General features: G+C 36.3%; 2 protein-coding genes and 2 pseudogenes across 2 annotated transcripts; all 4 read right to left on the bottom strand.

Annotated features, from left to right (window-relative positions):
* Positions 1-3370: 3370 nt before the first annotated feature.
* LOC148918401 (monothiol glutaredoxin-S17 pseudogene) lies at positions 3371-3959 on the bottom strand (annotated as a pseudogene).
* A 2510-nt stretch (positions 3960-6469) lies between these two features.
* On the bottom strand, positions 6470-8559 carry LOC103324930 (uncharacterized). The gene is made up of 4 exons (XM_089049366.1): positions 8407-8559; positions 7752-7874; positions 7270-7383; positions 6470-6953 (listed from the first exon to the last, which is right to left on the bottom strand). The coding sequence occupies exons 1-4, from the start codon at positions 8438-8440 to the stop codon at positions 6646-6648; spliced, it is 579 nt and encodes a 192-aa protein (XP_088905492.1). The 5' UTR covers positions 8441-8559; the 3' UTR covers positions 6470-6645.
* A 1943-nt stretch (positions 8560-10502) lies between these two features.
* LOC148918400 (protein LOL2 pseudogene) lies at positions 10503-19004 on the bottom strand (annotated as a pseudogene).
* Positions 19005-19921: 917 nt separating this feature from the next.
* On the bottom strand, positions 19922-21430 carry LOC148918399 (monothiol glutaredoxin-S17-like). The gene is made up of 2 exons (XM_089049368.1): positions 21240-21430; positions 19922-20531 (listed from the first exon to the last, which is right to left on the bottom strand). The coding sequence occupies exons 1-2, from the start codon at positions 21318-21320 to the stop codon at positions 20082-20084; spliced, it is 531 nt and encodes a 176-aa protein (XP_088905494.1). The 5' UTR covers positions 21321-21430; the 3' UTR covers positions 19922-20081.
* Between the last annotated feature and the right edge of the window lie 200 nt (positions 21431-21630).

Raw genomic sequence — 21630 nt, 5'->3', positions numbered from 1 at the left:
ATCTGAATTAGACAGCAATACACATGCAAATATGAGCTTAGCAAAATTAGCTAGAACGGATGATTTGATTTCATAAGTACATACATTTTTTCCTCTTCTTCTCCCTTCTCTGCACGTCTCCCCCCACCCCCAAATCAAGGCATTTGTATACCAATGAAAACCCTTGTGACTATATAGAAAAAGACCACAGTGAGAAAATTAATTGTGGTATCTTGCACATCAATCAAGCCAGGCTTGACAACAGCCTCTCCATAATCAATTACATTCTCCACCTTGGATTTTCCATGATTTTCTTATTCTTTAACAATGGAAACAATCTTTCCCTCCTTTACCTCAACTGCTTATTTACGCATTTCATAAATGAAACGAAATCAACCATTTGGTGCCAAAACAATAATGTAGAGCTGTAATGTGGTTTCAGAAATGTATGACGGACAATCGTCTAATTCGAAACTATTGTTTGCACATGCTTGCTCCATAAATGACCCTGTGAGGCGTCACGATGTCCTTGCTGGTTATCCAATAATGTTGGTAAGCAAGCAGGCTGCAGTTTTTCTGATATTGCTGTAAAATAGAAAGTAAATTAAAGTCCATTATGACACTCATTTGCAATGCAGAGCCAAAACAGAGGAAGTCAGATACTCGGTAGAATTCATAAACAAACCAGCAAACCTACAACTTCTTTCTTGACGGGTTCTTCACCATCATCTACACAGAAATATGCTCATGGGTATACAAAATGCATTGGTATATACGCAGAAATTTGTTCATGCAAATTGGAACGTTTTTTGTTTGGTAAAACTTGTAGCTAAGAAGCACGGACACGGATACGGATACGGGGATACGATACGACACGACACGGGGATACGACAAATTTTCAAAAATGAGAATACGATACGTCGTGGATACGGTAATTTAAAAAATATATAATAATTTAAAAATAACAATATATATAATTTAAAACATATTTTAAATAACATAAAAATGATAATATTATTACTTTTAACATACTTCCACTTGTCTTGGTTATAATATTTTATTACTTTTAATAAGACAAACAAAACAAAATCCTTTTGTCAAAACGATAAGACCAGCCATCACGTGGGGTGTGGGTGAAACTGTGAGATTATTAAACAAACAAAATCCTTTGACCCAAAAAAAAAACAAACAAAATCCTTTTGTCAAAAGGATAAGACCAGCTATCAGAACAGAGAAGCACGCGTGAGAAAACAAAATGAAAATGGAGAAGAGAACCCGACGCCGCCAACAATGAAGGATGAAGAAGAAGAAATTGATGAGTAGGGGCACCGCTGGATGAAGAAGAAGAAGGAAGATCTGGGCTTCTTATTTATATCGAAGAAGAAGGAAGATCTGAAAGAAGAAGAAGTGGAGACGTTTTCTGATACACGTATCCTAAACAATGGATACTCGTATCTTTTTGTCGTTGACCGTATCCGTTTAGTCGGATACGTATCCATTGCGTATCCGCACGTATCCACAGCGTATCGTATCCCTCAGCGTATCGGATACGGGATACGCGCCTCAACCAGCGTATCCGTGCTTCTTAGACTTGTAGTAATAGTTGAGGCACCACTATAGAATTTAAAAAAAGGAATTCAGAGAGCAAAGTGACATTTAGATAATAGTTCAGGTTCACAATTTAGTGTACATTATATATTCATTTCACGTCGAGAAAGTAATCCCATTAAAAATTCTTGATGGAATATATTATATTGAAACAGATTCATTATCCATTGATCAACTGGTTAATATCTCAAAGCCACTTGCCCTGTGATACGCATATTTTATATTATATATTTAACCCCATTTTTAATATAGTTTGGTTAATATTTTGGAAGAATTTTGATACTTTGAATTATATTTCCATCTTGGCTTGATCGTATCAAAATTTAAGACTTTTCTACCAAGCGGTTATTTTCTGGCGATAAAATAAAGGAGCAGTGCGCGGTGCTGGAATAATGACGATTTGGGCTTTTATTGTGTTTTGGAGCCCAAGATGACCTCATATGGGTTCGTGGCCTTCTGGAGAAATGTTCAGAACGTTTTTATCTTTAAAACGAGCTATCTTGGGCCAGATTTGGAGGAGATTTGAGACCAAAACGTGGCTGGACAGATTTGGGCAGATTCTCCTAATCCAATTTGGATTTTATATCCTAGTATTATCTTATTTTAACCTAGTTTCCTTGTGGGGATTGGGCAGCTAGGTTTTAGGAGGTATTTAAGCTCCTTTTCACAGCAATTTAGGGGACTCCCTTTTTATTTCTTTTTGGCTTTTGGAGCAATTGCTAGGGTTTTGGATTTTTGCGACTTTCAGGTGTTTTCATTCTTATTCTTCTTAATGATATTTTCTTGGATTTCAATTGTGAACATGCGTAACTAACTCTCTTTTGCTAGGGTGAGGCCACGAGCCTTAGCAAGAATATGTAGTTTCTGTCCAACTTGCTTATGATTATATGCATGCAGGTTTTCGAATTATTCATCACTGGGTTAAACTATTTAAGTGTCTTGATGCTTGATCACCATTAGGATGCTTAGAAAAGTAATTTGATGCAGTTTTGGTCGGAGGTCGGTCCCTGAAATTGACGAAGGCTTCTTGTGATTAATATGTGCAAGTTCACTTAGGATGAATACCACGTCTTAAGGGTTGCATGGTTTTTCAAAAGGTTTCATAGAACTTAATGAGTCATGTATGTTTAGATTTGATCCGAATACCACAGACGAATTGCATGTGTGATATACGCTCTATGTTGGGGGTCCAAGTAGGCATATATTAGGAATACCTAGCCTTCGAAATATGCATGTATAGGTCATAAGTAATTGGGGGAACTATATAGAATTGTTAAGGTGACGGCGGATCCCTAGTGCTTTCTTAATTTGATTTCTAAAAACACAACTGTTTCTCTTGCTCTTAGCTTTAATTTTGCATATTGCCTTATTTTTATTAGTTAAATTCCTTTTAATTTAAGGTCTTCAAATCAAACATCTCAACTTTCTCTTTTGCAATAATTAATTAGAATTTGGTTGATACGAGTTATTTAATAATCCCTGCGGAGAACGACCTTGCGAGAATCATTTATACTACGATAACCTTGTCATTCTTGCAAGTTTTGTAGGAGTTTTAACCCTGTTTGCGCAGGTACTAAAAAGCCTATCACCCTGTTGTCCATTAACAGAGTGTACTATTCAAAAAAGAAAGTAACCCATAAAAGAAACAGAAATTAGCCAGGCAAACAAACACTTCAAGAATCAAAACATTACATTGCAAATGCCTCAATATCTTTTCTTCTATCAAAATCACATTTTGCAAATGTTCAGTGCTTTCTCTTGTGCAACTTTTCTATTGTGTAATCTATCCAAACACATTTGGATCAGATGGGCAACCTTTCATTAGAGTTCCTATGTGACGAAAACCATGAGCCCTCCCTTCAAAGTAGATATGTGGTAATAGTGGCCAATTAGAATACTTTTGTGTCCCCTCCATAACTTCAATGTCCGTGAGAAGATCAAAACTTCCAAATTCGACCTCATGTCTCTTCAACATTTTAACAGCTATTTTGCTAAATTCACATTTGGGATCCTCAGGGGTTCCTTTCATGAAAAGCATGACTCGATTGGAGTCAATCAGCTGTTGCAGCCGCCTTTTCAAGGCATCATCAAGGCCATCTTGCGCTTCAATTTTCTCATGGGAAGATTCATTCTCTTTTGTCAACTCTGGAGCAGGTTCTTCAGGCTCAACTGCAACTTTATTAGCCAAACTAGATGGATCTGCACCTTCTAATGTATCAGCCACCTTTCCATCCTGCCAAGAGACAGCACAAACAACAAATATGACCAAGAGAATAACAAAGTTAAGCGTTCTAATTCGATCAAAGTTGAGCGTTCTATTGCATGTGACATCTAAACACCTCAAGTTGCAGTACAATAAAGAAAACCACCATCTAAAATTCTCTCAGATTTAGTAAATCACTTTTTGAGTGGATAGTAGTTCGAATTGATAAAGGTTTCTTTTAATATCTGAAAGTCTTTTTTTATGTTTGTGTTGTTGTTTTTGTTTTTGGATTGGCTGGAGAGAGAAGAAAAGAGAATCTTGTTTTTTGTTTTTGTTTTTTTATGTTTGTATTGTTGGGGTAAAGTTCATGGGCTTTTGTTTTTTGATCTGAACTTCACTGGGTGTCTAGGTATTAAACAAACAAAAGATACCTAGTCAAACAAACAAAATGATACCATTGAACTTCTACCACCCACTCTAACAATTTAAGTTTGGCATCACAACCTGAGCCTGTCAATAGTTAAATCTCCTTAAAAACAACATTCATACTGCCACTATTATCATGTACTTATCAATAATAATAAACCCCAAAACTCAATTTCAAACTAAGACCCCATATTCACATAACATGATTATTTAAATAAAACACCAAAACACACGCACAAAACACCAGAAAATAAACCCAGTTATATATAAAGGCAGAGGCATAATTTTGAGAAACCTTTTCCTTTTTCCCAAAGAATTTAGGGAAACTTTCAAAATAGCAAGAAATATCCTTTATTAATTAAACTTCTAAAACAAGATAACTTTAATAATATGAAATAAAACAACAAAAAAGTTAAAATATATCGTAGTGGGTACTTTTTTATTTTATAAAACTTTCATTCCTTACTTCTTATTTTTATATTTTAAAAATATATTCCTTCCAAAAACAGACTTTACATTTCAAATTAAAAATATATATCCCTTCCAAAAATAAAATATATTCACGATAGTGAATATTGATTTGTGAATTAAAGATCGACCAGAAAACAAAAAGATTTGTGAATTAAAGTTGCGCATATTTTCGTCCCAAAAAAAGAAGTAGGGCATATGGGTACTTTAGTCTTTTGGGCCTGATAGAGTCTCAAATGGAATTAGGGCTCCTACAACAGTGGGCCTGGTTTCATGAATTGTATCTTCCAGGCTTATAAATTTTGGGGATTGAGAATTAGAGAGAGGTAAGAGATAGACATTGTCATCAAAAAATAATAATTTGTTTCCTAGCCAAATGAACCATTCATTGCGTGCATTTATTTGTATCTTTATGTGGAGAAATTATACAATAATGCGGTACTATCACGTGGCACGTGGTGGTATGCGTATTACCACCGTCTGCCACGTGGTAGTATCTGTACTATTGTATAATTTCTCCTTTATGTGTGGTCTCCCAATCTAACAACACGACAATATAATTTATTTGTTTTTTTTTTCCTTTTAAAATCAAATACAAATGTTGGATTTGATAAACTCTAATCAATATTGGATTTGATTAATTAAGGAATTAAGGAATTGGGATCATCGGATTTAGAGATATCCCTAATCAATAAGGAGCAAAACATTTTTCTATTATAGTAGGATATGACATTTGTTGTTTACCTTTTCCTTCAAGAAAGAGTTGAGTGAGGGGAGCTTTCACAATTTATCATTGATGTATTGGTCCAAAATTTCGTCGTTTCAATCTCATTGACGTATGATAGCTAACGAGAATGAACGAATTCAGCAAATCCTTTATGCGAGCCATGAGTTATAGTAATTGGCAATATATCGTATGATAGATCACCAATTATGACATGATTAAACTGCATAACAAAAAAAGCATTCCTGGAAACTTGGATTGAAGAAATTGAATCGTTAAGGGCATGTTTGGGATTCAACTTAAATCTAACTTGTTAAACTCAAAAACAGAATTTGAGTTCAAAACAAAGAAAACCTGTTTAGTAGCCCTATTTTTAAAAACTCAAATTCAAGAACAACTAAAAAACACTCCAATTATTAAAAATAAAAAAATATCTATTTTTTTTTTCACGACCCACAAGTTCTCTAAATTTTAATATTTGAAAACAGTTTTCAAGTTGCATACCAAACACGTTTTTCAATCTTAAAAATAGATTTAAGAACTCCTTGTTTTTAAGAAAAATCAAAATTTTTGAGTTCCTATTTGAATACGAACGCCCCTATTTCTTGGCATTTTTAAGCTAATGCTTGGCACTGTGTAGTTATATGGTTGTCTCATGCTGCAGAAGTTGCTCTGCTCCATAATTTTGTAAGCTCTGTACTTCCATAGGTTGTCGAAACATCACTTGGCCCTCATATGATATCATATGCATGCATGACACTTCCATCACTTGGCTCCGCCTTCTTTTATATGTGTACGATATTATTATTATTTGACTCGTCTTCTATTACAACAATTAATATCTTTGAATGTATTTCAACTCGATCTTTATTCTTCATAGGATGTGAAAACTCCGGATGTGAAAACTCATTGTAATATTTATTACTAAACTTTTCCATTTTACCTTTGTTATTTTACCAAATCATCGCTCAATTCAAACCGTGGTCATTCATGCCTAGTTGTTTAGCAAGTCTTTAAAGTAACATAAAGTATACTAACCCCATAAGAGAAAAACAAAATCATAAGATAAAAACTAGTTCAAGCATAAGAATATAATAGACCATGTTATGCAAATTGCAATTCATTTGTGACAAAAACAATACACGATGTAGACATCAAAAGATTAGGATGCATGGTATTTATGGCAAACGACATAAAAAAACACTTCTTTCTCCCTTACTTCAACTCTAGAGTACAATTAAGGGCGAATATCGACCATAAAAGAACGACCATAAGGGTCGAAAGAAAAATCAGGATTCGGCTCGAGTTCCGGGCACTCAAATTCCATGTGTTCACCTCGCTTCCCACATATTAAACAATCCTTGAAGAGTGCACGTCCTAGGGTTATGCCACAATTAGCACAACGTGAGTCTCTAAAGAAGCAGCCACATACAAGACATGTAACCACACAACTCTCACCAACAATTGCATTCTCTGGGACCTCATCAATGTAAGAGCATAGTTCTGTATGGTGGTCACCCACCTTTAAACAATACTTACATTCACCTGTGTGCAATTTGTAGATCCATTGTTAAATACAATGAAAACAATAAAAATAATCTTTTTTTAAAGACAATAAATGAAAGAAGATGATAAAACCCAAAAATCAGTATTACGACCACATTACATAAAATAACAACAAATACATAGATATTATATCATAAGAGAGAAAAAAAATGTAAATATAAAAGGTGCATGCACATCTTTTTTGCCCCTAAAATCCAAAGCTTACCAATAAGATTAGGACTGAAGAGGCTATCGCTTACCAATAATATAGTTAGACTATTGCTTTTGTTCAAAAAAATCAAAATCAAAAGCATACCAATTTCTTCATCCTCGGATTCATCAGTCTCTGATTCATAATTCTCTGATTCATCATTCTCTGATTCTTCAAGCTGTGATTCTTCTTTAGGCTGTGATTCTTCAGGCTTGCTCACTGTTTCCATGCAATTACATTGTGAAAATACAAAAGAAAAAGAAGAAGGTGATAATTAATGCAAAGAAGTTATAAGGAATAACATCTATGATCCCATCAACAAATAACTATATTATTAAATATTGGTTATGCTTGATGCAAACACCAAAATAACTTGGCTAGAGAAATCATCTTTTTAACTTACGAGTTGTTTTCAACATGACATAGAACAACAACAAATGCATAGTATAGATATTATGTCATAAAATAGAGAACCCTGCATATATATTTTTCTTTCTTGTCTCTAAATTAGAGAGCATCCCAATAGAATTAGGAAGGCGGAGGCTAGACCATCTCTTTTATTCACACACACACACAAAACAACATACCCTTAGGACTGTAAGGGCCCTGGAACAGATAAAAAAAATAATTGCTATGAAGTTCTTTCAGAAGTTCTTCTTTCGTTAGTTTTGTAGTCTCTGGTTCCGTCTTTGGTTCTTTGGCCTTGCTATCTGTTTACATGCAATTACATTGTTAAATACCAAAAAAAAAAAAAAAAAAAAAGGCAAGAGAATGGGTTCTGATGTCGAAGAAGTTAGAAGGAATAATATACATGATCCCATCAACAAATAAATACCGGCTATCCATCGTGCACATACCAAAATAACTTGGCTGGAAAAATCATCTTTAAAAATTGATTAAATCTTTTGGCATAAGATATATCCTCTAATTACAACAACAAAAATAAAATAAAAACAACACTTTCTTTTTTCCGAACCACACGAAGCCCAAAAAATTTCATATAATCTTTCTCGGAAACCCTAAAAACAAAAATCAAGAGCATACCGGAACACTGGCACATAAGGGAGGACATATAATAGAACAATGTGACTGAGTGGAGGAAAGACAAAAAATTGAATATTTTCAATGTGAAAATATAATTTTTTATACACAGAAGCTGTGGCATAAAATTAATTTAAAGCTCAAGCAATTCAATTGCAGATAGTCTTGGTCACCCTTTGAATTAAAAGAAAGCATACACACCGATTATTGACGTATTGCCGTTGAGAGGGGCCATAGCTGGCGAGAAAAGGTCCTTTCCGCAGACGTTGTCCGTGGCTGTGTAGAGCTTGGTGTTTGGCTTTGCGGTTGAGAGAGAACAAAGGACTGGCGGTCGGGTGCAGGATGAATTGTGGGAGAAAGAAAGAACGGCGTTTCTTGCTTACATGTTATATGGGCGGTTTGGCTTGATTGAATAACCGACCATATTATGACCATTTAATCAATATTATTTTTTCCATTTCAGTCTAAATTAAATAATAAATTATCATTAAAAACTATTATACCCCAATGCACGCATCTTTAATAAGCAGGGCATTTATTTCTAGTTTTGATTTTCCGATTTCGTTTGGGATTTTGGTTTTCTGAATTAGAGCAGGAATATTTTGGTGATTTTGATTTTTTTGAGTCCCACATAAAGGAAGTTAATTAATATGGGTTTTCCTTTGTTTTACGTTTCCTTTTATTTTCAAGTTTGTGCTAATACTTCCGAAATTTGTGAGTCTTGTTTGTGACTCTTGCATATATACTTCCAATCCAATCCAATCCCTCTGTCCTCCTTCCTCTTTTCCTTTCTTTCCATCTCCTCGGATTACGCATCCTCACTAAAATATTTTATTACTGTATCTTGATTGTCTATATTTTAAAGTTACCCTTATTTTAACCTCCTTTATTTGTCAGTTTTTAGTTCATAGAACTAGTCACTGAATAAATGTAATGAAAAAAATCTAATCTCAAGTCAAGTAAGCATTTATTTGGGTGGTTTTGGTTCATTTCTCTATTCCTTGAACTGGCCTCAATGTTCTTCTTCTAACAGACCTCGTAAGCTCTGTGAACTTTGAGATCAGCAGATGGATTATCTAATTGTTAGTATCTCATTTCTAACAGACCTCTCTGGCCTCAATGTTTAATTGATGACAGAAAAAGTTAGAAACCATGAATTACACATTTGAACTCATTTCTAATTGTTAGCATCTCAATTGCTTATCTAATTGATTTATGAATTTAAAATCCATGCACAGGTTTTGCCGAGGGTTGAGGAGAATATACTTCCAACAGCATATTATGGACTCAGTTTAAACATTTTTGTTGAAGTGATCATCTCCAAAACATCGCCATTTGCAGCATGACTTTGGACCTTTTTGCCTAAACACACACTATAGTTTCTATCTGCTCTTTTTAAAAACTGATATTCCAGAGAGAAGAAACTAGAAAATAGTAAGTAATACCTAACCACTAGATGTTCCATCACATCAGATTTGAGACAATTGATCTTTCAAAAATATAACATTGAGATTATTAGTTTAAAAGAATTTGCCTCTGGTATTTTCATCTGTGCGAGTAATTCCTTGGCTCTTTGCTAATGCAGAACCTCATTGCTACTCAACTTGGAGTTCAGAGGATCACAGGCATTACCGTTTCAACACAAAAGAGAAACGAACATACGACCCTTTGCCAGATTTGGAGCTTAGGTTCTTTTTTTCTCTAAGAAAAAAGTAGTTAGGTTAGGTATCCATCTGCTTTGTCACCCTTTCATCCAGACACATAATGCTGCCTGATTTTTAATGTGCTGTATTTGCCATCTAAACTGCAACACCAAATGCTTTTGGTTAAAGTTCTGTTCTGACCAGCCTTATGGACTGGTGCAGATTTTTGTAAGGACCAAGCCAACATCTACAGGCCTTGAAAGGTAGTTCTTTATAGTTTCCAAATCTTATGATTGCATCTGATTTCTCTTCATACTATTAAAGCGTTTCTGTGTAAGTGGATTGTACTTGTAGCAAAAATTCAATTAGATAGGTATTTACCTAATCAGCAACTAGCTTATTTGTCTGCACACTTTCGGTTTCGGATTTATGGATAGGAAGCCTGCTTTTTTATACTCTGCACACAAAACATAACTTATGCATGTAGCTCCTTTAGTTTGCTTCATTTTCCAGTAACAAGTAAAATTTAAGAGCATCATATCAAAGCTCAAGTCTCCAGTTACTTTTTCCCCCTAAAAGATGTTACGTGTATTAATACTTGCAATATGATATGGTACCACATTATTACATGCTGCATGTGCAAAATGTTTAAAATTAGTCACAAATTAATTCAAAAATTTTCCTCTGTACAATTTCTAGGCACGCCTCAACAGGATTGGCAAGGGGAGGTTGTTGCCCCTGTTGAACAGACCATGGAAGGCGCTTGTTGTGTTCCTACTGATAAAAACATTTCGCATCCAGTCATACATATGAAACACAAGCAATTGCATTCTGATCTATTTACAACTTCTATATATAATATACAAATGACAATACATGTTGTTTCAAAAGTGTTTTCTTATTATTCTCCCTTATAACAATTACTATTAACCAATGAAAGAACGACATGACTTCTATAAATATGAAGCAAAAAATAAGAACTTTCATTATTGTACCCATGTGAAAGTCTACAAATCCCATAACCTCTTCTAATTTTTATTTCAAAGGAAATCTGTCTTCTTCTTCTTCTTCTTTTTTGGGGGGAGGGGAGAGAGGGGGGGAAGATAAGAAATATAATCTCGTCATCAGGCAGTTTTTTCAGAGCATCTCATCCCTGTCCTCGGTAATTCCTTGATAACCATGGAAACAAAGTTTTCGCCAATAACTTCTTACAAAGTTTCTGATTTCACATATGAACAGAAAAAAAGAAGAAGTATTTTCATGTAATTCAGAGATTATCCCCAAAATTTGTCCTCAACACTATAGCCTATTGGCAGTGAGGCTCACAAGTGTATTCCCATAACAGACACAATTAATGGTTTCAATGTGTCCACAGCACATTGTTTACTTACTCTAATTTCTGTCACAAACTAACAAGAGGAACACCTGACGGATGAAGCTCCATATGGATACATCAGCAACACTGTACAACTACCACAATTAACTTGTCCAACCTGATCAGCTGATGAAAGAAGAATGAGTTTTTAAAAAATAGAACATAGTTCCATCATGACAGTAATTGCGTAACTGTTGCACACTATTGCATAAACGATGACTAGATTTTAAGTCATTCCATTGGCACTTGTGGTTTAGTTGTGAACTATTGCACACTGCATATGGACCTTCGAAATTGCAGAACACATTTTGCAAGAAAAAGAATTGATTTCAACACCCTAATTAACTCAAAAGATCTGGTGTACATATTCTAATTCTATATTTCATGTTAGTTTAGATCACACATTATTTTGGGGTCATCCACTGCTTCTTTGAATGAAGTTCAATGCAACTGCGGTCTCTGTTTCTCCTTTTACATTGTTATCAAATTTTGGCAATACTTGCGCTGGGTGTTCAGTATCATCACAAGATTACATGAAGTAAGAAAAAACCTACAACAATTTTGGAAAAGGAAAAAGAGGAGAGAATGAGACTCAGAACGTCGCTTACCAACATGTCAATCCCAATGTTCGAAACAAGGTGCTAGGCGGGCTGCAAGCAGGGGTCTAATGCCTAGAGGAGTAATCGGGGGCCCATCTCTTCTTTTTGTTTTTTTCATCAACATATAAATGCAATTTTCCTTCTCAAACCCTAACTCTAACACGAGCCGTCTTCCAGCCCCTCTCTCTCGCTCAGACATAACCCGCGACCTCTCTTCTTCCTCAATCCTCATCTCTCTGTCTCTCGCTCATAGCACCATCGTCATCTCGTCCCTGACCTTGGAGATTCCAAAATGCCGTTTTTTTTTTATAGACCGCCTAGCGCCCGCCTAGACCGCCTAGAGCCCGCCTAGCCTCCGCCTAGACCGCCTAGCGCCCGCCTAGACCGCCTAGCGCCCGCCTAGACCGCCTAGCTCCCGCCTAGACCGCCTAGAGCCTGCCTAGCCCCCGCCTAGACCTCCTAGCTCCCTCCTAGACCGCCTAGAGCCCGCCTAGCCCCTGCCTATGCCGCCTAGCCCGCCTAGGCCATTTATTCAGTAATATTAACAATATAGGGTTTAGGGTTTCAAATGGTTGATGAGGAACTCAACTCCTTCATCACAACCAACTCTAGCAGCAACGTGGAGGGGAGTTTCACCCTTGTTGTTGGTGGTCCAAAACAATGGCGATTGTGGTGGGATTTGTTTGAAGAAATCTATGTGCTTGAACTCAGCGGCAATGTGAAGTATATTATTGTCCATAGGCGTTTTCTGATGGAGAAGATCATCTGGTACGTCATCAGCATCTTTATTTTTTCTCAAGAAATCAACGTCACCTGATCTTGCTGCCTTATACAAGAAAGGATCTATCGAGTCATGTTTATTGATATTTTAGTGGCCGCTATATGTAAGCATCTTGACTTGTGATGAACTGCGCAGAGCATATGCACAACGATTATTCCAGTGCGAGAAAGTCTTTTCAGATTCTTTGCCCTTGGTCTTAAAAATATTGGATTCTTGTCTTCTCTAGGGTGTATCTTCTAGTAGTCTCACTGTATTGGACTGGACTTCAATTAAAATGGACAAGAGTACTAGCCGTTGTATGGTGAGCCACATATTGCACCGCCTAGACCACCTAGCTCCCGCCTAGAGTCGCCTAGCCACTGCCTAGACGGCCTAGCCCCCACCTATGCCGCCTAGGCCAGCAATATTAACAATATAGGGTTTAGGGTTTCGCATGGTCTTCATCACAACCAACTCTAGCAGCAACGTGGAGGGGAGTTTCACCCTTGTTGTTGGTGGTCCCAAACAATGGCGATTGTAGTGGGATTAGCATCTCAATTACTTATCTAATTGATTTATGAATTTCAAAACCATGCACAGGTTTTGCCGAGATTCGAGGAGAATATAATTACAACATCATATTATGGACTCAGTTTAAACATTTTTGTTGAAGTGATCATCTCCAAAACATCTCCAATTGCAGCGTTAGTTTGGACCCTTTTGCCTAAACTCACACTTCTTAAAAACTGATATTCCAGAGAGAAGAAACTAGAAAACAGTAAGTAATACCTTACCACTATAGTTGTAAGATTATTTGCTCATCTACTACCTAATTAGATGTTCCATCACATCAGATTTAAGACCATTGATCTTTCAAAAATATAACATTGAGATTATTAGTTTAAAAGAATTTGCCTCTGGTATTTTCATCTGTGCGAGTAATTCCTTGGCTCTTTGCTAATGCAGAACCTCCTTGCTAAACTTGGAGTTCAGAGGATCACAGGCATTGCCGTTTTCAACACAAGAGAGGAACGAACATACTACCCTTTGCCAGATTTGGAGGTTAGGTTCTTTTTGTTGGAATCCCACATCGGTGGAGTGAAAGAAAAACAAATGGGTTTAAATAGAATTACCACACTCTAACTAATACCGAGGCCTTTTGTGATAAAACCCCACACTTGACGGATTGGGCGGGTAGTAAAGTGGGAACAGTATCGGTGTTGTTAGAGTGGGACCCAACAGGCAGATCCAAATTTTCAACATGGTATCAGAGCCAAGGCCCATACAAGCTAACGATGCTTGTCACCAAAAACAAAAAAAATAAAAAACAAAAACTCCGGTTGATGAACTTGCAGCGTTCTGAGAAAGACTCTTGGCTCATTTCTGGAGAGTACTTCAGACGAGGACATCCCGGCTGATGATTGAATGAACATTCAACTGTTTGAGCTCAAGTCGAGCGGCTAGACTCTTTTTTTAATTTTTTTTTTAAAGAAATATTACAGCCGGGCGGCTATATCGGTTTTTTCAATTTTTTAATGAAATAGTATCTCCGATCGGCTATACTCGTTTTTAACATTTTGGTAAAGAAATAGTAAAGCCGCGCTGCTTGACTCGGTTTTAATTTTTTTAAAGAAATAGTATAGCCGCGCGGCCATACCCTGGTTTCCCCAATTTTTTAAAGAAATAGTAAATCCGAACGGCTACACTCTGTTTTTAATTTTTTTTACAGAAATAGTATAGCAGCCAGGCTATACTGGGTTTTCTAATTTTTTAAAGAAATAGTATAGCAACCCTAAACCACACCCTCCCCGGCACCACTTGGATTTTCCTAACCACTAGATGTAATACCTAATTTTTTAAAGAAAATAGTAAGTAATACCTAACCACTAGATGTAAGACTATTTTCTTATCCACTACCTAATTAGATGTTCCATCACATCAGATTTAAGACCATTCATCTTTCAAAAATATAACATTGAGATTATTAGTTTAATAGAATTTGCCTCTGGTATTTTCATCTGTGCGAGTAATTCCTTGGCTCTTTGCTAATGCAGAACCTCATTGCTACTCAACTTGAAGTTCAGAGGATCACAGGCATTACCGTTTCAACACAAAAGAGAAACGAACATACGACCCTTTGCCAGATTTGGAGCTTAGGTTCTTTTTTTCTCTAAGAAAAAAGTAGTTAGGTTAGGTATCCATCTGCTTTGTCACCCTTTCATCCAGACACATAATGCTGCCTGATTTTTAATGTGCTGTATTTGCCATCTAAACTGCAACACCAAATGCTTTTGGTTAAAGTTCTGTTCTGACCAGCCTTATGGACTGGTGCAGATTTTTGTAAGGACCAAGCCAACATCTACAGGCCTTGAAAGGTAGTTCTTTATAGTTTCCAAATCTTATGATTGCATCTGATTTCTCTTCATACTATTAAAGCGTTTCTGTGTAAGTGGATTTTACTTGTAGCATAAATTCAATTAGATAGGTATTTACCTAATCAGCAACTAGCTTTTAAGGTTTCTCTGGTTGTTTATAACACCAGTTTTGTGGTGTTACGTACATTACTACCAAACTTCGTCGTGTTCCCTGCAAATGAGGTTATAAAGAGGAGGTCTTTAATGGCAAAACAGAGAGTCGAGCAAATTGCTGATGGGTCCAGAAAAACTGCAGACTAGAATAGGGAACGACCCTTATCCAAATTTTTTAGTATAGCCGAGCGACGATACTCTTTAAATATGGGTATTCCAATATTTAATGGTATAGCCGAGCGGCTATATACCCTAAATATATTACAACAATAGTATAGCCGTGCGGCTATACAATTTAAATATATTTCCATATAGTATAGCCACGCGGCTATACCCGCATAGGGGAGGAATCCATGCTTCAAAAACTTGACCCTGGACACAATTATGCCAAGCTCATGGAGGAGTACTCAAAAAAAGATGGCAAACTTCCAACTCATATAGAGGTGACAGCAGAAAGCAACAAAGAATCCAGGACAGTAACTTATGTTGTGGAACCAGGTGATATGGAGAATGATATTGCAATGGTGCGACATGCTTACCACTTCTATAAAATCTTCTGGGGCTTATTGTGAGATCCCATTTTTAGCTTCCACCAACTCTTTGAGAGCCGTGCATTTTTCCATAACAGAAAGGCAGAAGCAGCTTTTAGATTGATTGCAATTGAGCTCAACTTTGTATATGAAGTTCTTTATAGTTTCCAAATCTTATGATTGCATCTGATTTCTCTTCACACTATAAAAGCGTTTCTGTGTAAGTGGATTGTACTTGTAATTAATAGCATAAATTCAATTAGATAGGTATTTACCTAATCAGCAACTAGCTTATTTGTCTGTAAGTGGCTGGCTATACTCGGTTTTTAAAATGTTTTTAAAAAAGAAACTGTATAGCCGTTCGGCTATACTCGCGTTTAAATTTTTTTGAAAATAGGCTAGAAAATAGTATAGCCGATCGGCTATACTCGCTTCCGAACAAATTCTTTTAAAGAAATAGTATGGCCTGTTTTTTCCAATATTTTTCAAAAGAAATAGTATAGCCGAACGGCTATACGCTAATTTCCCAACTGAGCTATGAAAGCCTTGTTGATAAGTTCATGGAACTCTGAATATTTAATCATATGTAAAACGTAGCCGGAGGTGGCAGAGGCGCAGAGCCCATTCATATCCTATCCTCCCCGCTAGATTGAATTGATGACTGAAACTGAAAATCTAAAACCCACTAACGGAATTTTTTGCATTATTCAATTCCAAATTTGATGGCAAAACAGAGGGTCGAGCAAATAGCTTATGGGTCCGGAAAAACTGAAGACTAGAATAGGGAACGACCCTTATCCAAACTTTTTCATATAGCCGGGCGACGATACTCTGTAAATATATTCCAATATTTAATAGTATAGGCGCGCGGCGATGCACTTTAAATATATTGCAATAAAGTATAGCCGCGCGGCTATACAATATATTTAAATATAATAGTACAGCCGCGCGGTAACCGTATAGAGGAGGAAACTTCCAACTCATATAGAGGTGACAGCAGAACGCAACAAAGAATCCAGGACAGTAACTTATGTTGTGGAACCAGGTGATATGGAGAATGATACTGCAATGGTGCGACATGCTTACCACTTCTATAAAATCTTCAGGGGCTTATTGTGAGATCCCATTTTTAGCTTCCACCAACGGTTTGAGAGCCGTGCATTTTTCCATAACAGAAAGGCAGAAGCAGCTTTTAGATCGATTGCAATTGAGCTCAAGTTTGTATATGAAGCCCTCTTCACCAAGGCTGCTGTGGTGCATTTTCCGGGCTATATCCTTCACTGCGGTTTCCATAGCCCTTGATTTCTTCTATAAACTAGAGAAACATGATTACCATAAGTTTGACGGGCCGGAAAACTTTACCCTGCTTTTTGGTGCTATAGGCCTCGATTCAATAGCTCTTTTCATGCTTATATCCTCTGATTGGACTGTCGCAGCTCTGACGAAATCTTGGCAAAAATCTTTTGTCGATACAATTCTAAAGAAGTACCTCAGTTTCAAGAGACCAAGTTGGTCTAAAAATACAAGTTGTTTGGACTGGATTAGACAAATCCTGTTTCGAATGTGGTATGAAACTTGATAGACTATTCCCTCAAGGAACGCGAAAAAATGGTTCCTAATATTTTTGACTACCCTGGCATTGCCTACATTAAAATCATCGATCTCTCGGGCCTCAAGGATCTTCGAGATAAAATGAAATATAGGTCGAGCACGCCACTCACTAATTCAAATATCACACCAAAGAGTGAAATACAGTGTCAAGGAATAGCAGAAGCAAATTTAAGCGTAAGAAAACTAAAACATTGAAAATGATCAATCTCTCCCTGATGTCCACCAGCACTGTTAAATCAGCCAAAAATATGAAGAAAAACATGGAGTTCGTGAGAAAACAATTCACAATTCATTGTCACATAATGAAAGTTTAAAAGAAACTAGTTAGCATGTTGTTGTCTTTGTAAACATAACAACATAAACTTTCTCCAACCCAATAAGGTATCCCAAGGTTGCCAAAATTTGAAATCTTGAAGGTCGAACATGCTCCAAATTCTTCACTTAGTTTCAAAATCCTCTATCCAACTTCAAATTACATGCATTGAAATGAGTAATTGAGTATTATAGACAAAGTACAAAACAAAGTCACTCGAAGTGAAGAAAAACATAATCCAGTAAAAATGGTACCCATGTCACAAAGCTTTACGTGATTCTCCAAAGGTGATCAGCGAAGATAATAGACCAGCATATGGAAGCCTCTCTGGTGAACAGACAGCATTCGTCTGCTGTTGCAACCAATCATGTGGCATATGTTTTAACAGGGTTACTTTTTCTATGATCTGCGGTCCACAGACCTCCAAAATCTCCGGGAAACTTTTTAAATTCTGATGTTAGACTCGATGAAATGTAATATAACAAAGTGTCAAAAAGTTTTTTTTTTTAAAACAAACAAACCTTTGACTACTTCTTTTATGTCTCCTGAAGCCAAATTTAGAATCCATCTCTAATAAGCACTAAAAGTTCATTCCTAATAACATGATGATGAATGAAAAAATAAGTGAAACACATTTCACTCAAATGGAATACCACTTAAAATTTAAAGACAAGTGACCACGGATTATTGGTTAGGAAACAATAGCACTTGAAGGGTTTGTTTTAGCTTGGGTATATAATGAAGAGACTATCGTCAATGGATTTTATCAGACGCCAAGGAAACATTGGTGATTGTAAATCAAATTCTTCAGACCTTGTATTACTTCTCAAATCTAGACTCAGCACTGGATAGAGGGTTTCTAAAACCAGCCTCCCCATATCTGCTTTCCTGATGGCATGATTCTTAGTAGATAGAGACCCTCACACGTAAACTGGAAAGTTACAAAACTATGCAAAATAGCCCCAGCAGTTTCTCTTTCTTCTTTATCATTGTTATCAAATTTTGGCAATACTTGAGCTAGGCGTACAGTATCATCACAAGATTACATGAAGTAAGAAAACCTACAACAATTTTGGAAAAGGCAAAAAGAGGAGAGAATGAGAATGAGAACGTTGCTTACTAGGTACACTAAGTATCTAAGTGAAAGAGGAAGAGAGAAGAACCTTGTAGCACAAAGTTGACTGTTTCACAGCATGAGCATTGAACATCCCTGTGGCTCCTGGTGGAGATTTAAGCAGGCGGCGGCAAGAACCACAAACCATTTGAGCTAATTCTGCATCAAAAAACCTGAGATGAAAGGCTCTATGGCACACTCTTCTGAGGAATCTAAAGATCAACATAATACATTTAGTAATTCAGCGGTCCCAAAAATCATTATAGCTGCTGGCCAGATGTAGGCACTACTGTATAATTTTTAGTACAAGGGGTCGAATTTCTATATTAAGTGGGTATAGTCCAAATTTTTTAAAAGAAATAGTACAGCCGCGCTGCTGTACTCGGTTATTTCAATTTTTTTTTTTTTCAAAAATACTATAGCCGATCGGCTATGCTCGGTTTTCTCCAAACTTTATTAAAAGAAATAGTAAAGCCGCGCGGCCAGACTCGGTTTTTCCAATTTTTTTTAAGAAATAGTGTCGCCAAACGGCTAGACTCGGTTTTTTATTCCCCCGCCCCCAAAATTTTACACATCAATCAAGCCAGGCGTGACAATAGCCTCTCCAACTTGGATTTTCCATGATTTTCTTCTTCTTTAACAATGGAGACAATCTTCCCCTCCTTCACCTCAACTGCTCATTTACGCATTTCATAAATGAAACAAAATCAACCATTTGGTGCCAAAACAATAATACAGAGCTGTAATGCAGTTTTTCTGATATTGCTGTAAAATAGAAAGTGAATTAAAGTCCATTATGACACTCATATTGCAATGCAGAGCCAAAGCAGAGGAAGTCAAATACTCAGTAGAATTCATAAACAAACCAGCAAACCTACAACTTCTTTCTTGACGGGTTCTTCACCATCATCTACACAGAAATATGCTCATGCGTATACAAAATGCATTGGTATATACGCAGAAATTTGTTCATGCGAATTGGAATGTTTTTTGTTTGGTACAACTTTCAACATCATTAAAAACTTGTAGTAATAGTTCAGAGAGCGAAGTGACATTTAGATAATTGTTCAGGTTCACAATTTAGTGTATATTATATATTCATTTCACGTCGAGAAAGTAATCCCATTAAAAATTCTTGATGGAATATTATATTATTGAAACAGATTCATTATCCATTGATCAACTGGTTAATATCTCAAAGCCACTTGCCCTGTTGTCCACTAACAGAGTGTACTATTCAAAAAAGAAAGTACCCCACAAAAGAAACAGAAATTAGCCAGGCAAATAAACACTTTAAGAATCAAAACATTACATTGCAAATGCCTCAATATCTTTTCTTCAATGAAAATCACATTTTGCAAATGTTCAGTGCTTTCTCTTGTGCAACTTTTCTATTGTGTAATCTATCCAAACACATTTGGATCAGATGGGCAACCTTTCATTAGAGTTCCTATGTGACGAAAACCACGAGCCCTCCCTTCAAAGTAGATATGTGGTAATAGTGGCCAGTTAGAATACTTTTGTATCCCCTCCATAACTTCATTGTCCGTGAGAAGATCAAAACTTCCAAATTCGACCTCATGTCTCTTCAACATTTTAACAGCTATTTTGCTAAATTCACATTTGGGATCCTCAGGGGTTCCTTTCATGAAAAGCATGACTCGATTGGAGTCAATCAGCTGTTGCAGCCGCCTTTTCAAGGCATCATCAAGGCCATCTTGCGCTTCAATTTGCTCTTGGGAAGATTCATTCTCTTTTGTCAACTCTGGAGCAGGTTCTTCAGGCTCAACTGCAACTTTATTAGCCAAACTAGATGGATCTGCACCTTCTAATGTATCAGCCACCTTTCCATCCTGCCAAGAGACAGCACAAACAACAAATATGACCAAGAGAAGAACAAAGTTAAGCGTTCTATTACATGTGACATCTAAACACCTCAAGTTGCAGTACAATAAAGAAAACCACCATCTAAAATTCTCTCAGATTTAGTAAATCACTTTTTGAGTGGATAGTAGTTCGAATTGATAAAGGTTTCTTTTAATATCTGATAGTCTTTTTTTTTGTTTGTGTTGTTGTTTTTGTTTTTGGATTGGCTGGAGAGAGAAGAAAAGAGAATCTTGTTTTTTGTTTTTGTTTTTTTTATGTTTGTATTGTTGGGGTAAAGTTCATGGGCTTTTGTTTTTTGATCTGAAATTCACTGGGTATCTAGGTATTAAACAAACAAAAGATACCTAGTCAAACAAACAAAATGATTGCATCAACTCATCGTCCTCAGATCCTAGTCAACAGACAAACAAAATGATACCATTGAACTTCTACCACCCACTCTAACAATTTAAGTTTGGCATCACAACCTGAGCCTGTCAATAGTTAAATCTCATTAAAAACAACATTCATACTGCCACTATTATCATGTACTTATCAATAATAATAAACCCCAAAACTCAATTTCATACTAAGACCCCATATTCACATAACCTGATTATTTAAATAAAACACCAACACACAAACACAAAACACCAGAAAATAAACCCAGTTAGAGATGAGAAGTGGACAAATACCTCGTCCATGTGCTTCGAAGCCTCACAACTCGAGGGCCAGACCACCTTCTTGGATTGCGAAACCTTCATTGATCCACCCATAGATAACGGACTCTTTCAAATTCTAAACCCTAAACGTGCAAAAACAAAGAGAGAGAGATGGAGACCGAAAAAAAGAAAAGACAAGACTATTATAAAAAGGCAGAGGCATAATTTTGAGAAACCTTTTCCTTTTTCCCAAAGAATTTAGGGAAACCTTCAAAATAGCAAGAAATATCCTTTATTAATTAAACTTCTAAAACAAGATAACTTGAATAATATGAAATTAAATAACAAAAAAGTTAAAATATATCGTAGTGGGTACTTTTTTATTTTATAAAACTTTCATTCCTTACTTCTTATTTTTATATTT

The sequence above is a fragment of the Prunus mume genome, linkage group LG3 (assembly GCF_029339155.1).
Source record: "Prunus mume cultivar Tortuosa linkage group LG3, ASM2933915v1, whole genome shotgun sequence".
NCBI classification, from domain to species: domain Eukaryota; kingdom Viridiplantae; phylum Streptophyta; class Magnoliopsida; order Rosales; family Rosaceae; genus Prunus; species Prunus mume.
Note: the sequence above shows the minus strand (reverse complement) of the source record. Positions and strands in the feature narration are given on the sequence as shown.

Bases quoted from the DNA above. Each gene is read 5' to 3' on its own strand.
- LOC103324930 (XM_089049366.1), bottom strand. From the start codon at position 8,440: ATGGCCCCTCTCAACGGCAATACGTCAATAATCG. The intron at 7,875-8,406 runs GTGTGTATGCTT...GCATGTAAACAG, and splicing joins CGGCAATACGTCAATAATCG to ATAGCAAGGCCAAAGAACCA. The intron at 6,954-7,269 runs GTATGCTTTTGA...AATTGCACACAG, and splicing joins ATCCGAGGATGAAGAAATTG to GTGAATGTAAGTATTGTTTA.
- LOC148918399 (XM_089049368.1), bottom strand. From the start codon at position 21,320: ATGGGTGGATCAATGAAGGTTTCGCAATCCAAGAAGGTGGTCTGGCCC. The intron at 20,532-21,239 runs GTATTTGTCCAC...GTCTCTTGGCAG, and splicing joins CTTCGAAGCACATGGACGAG to GATGGAAAGGTGGCTGATAC.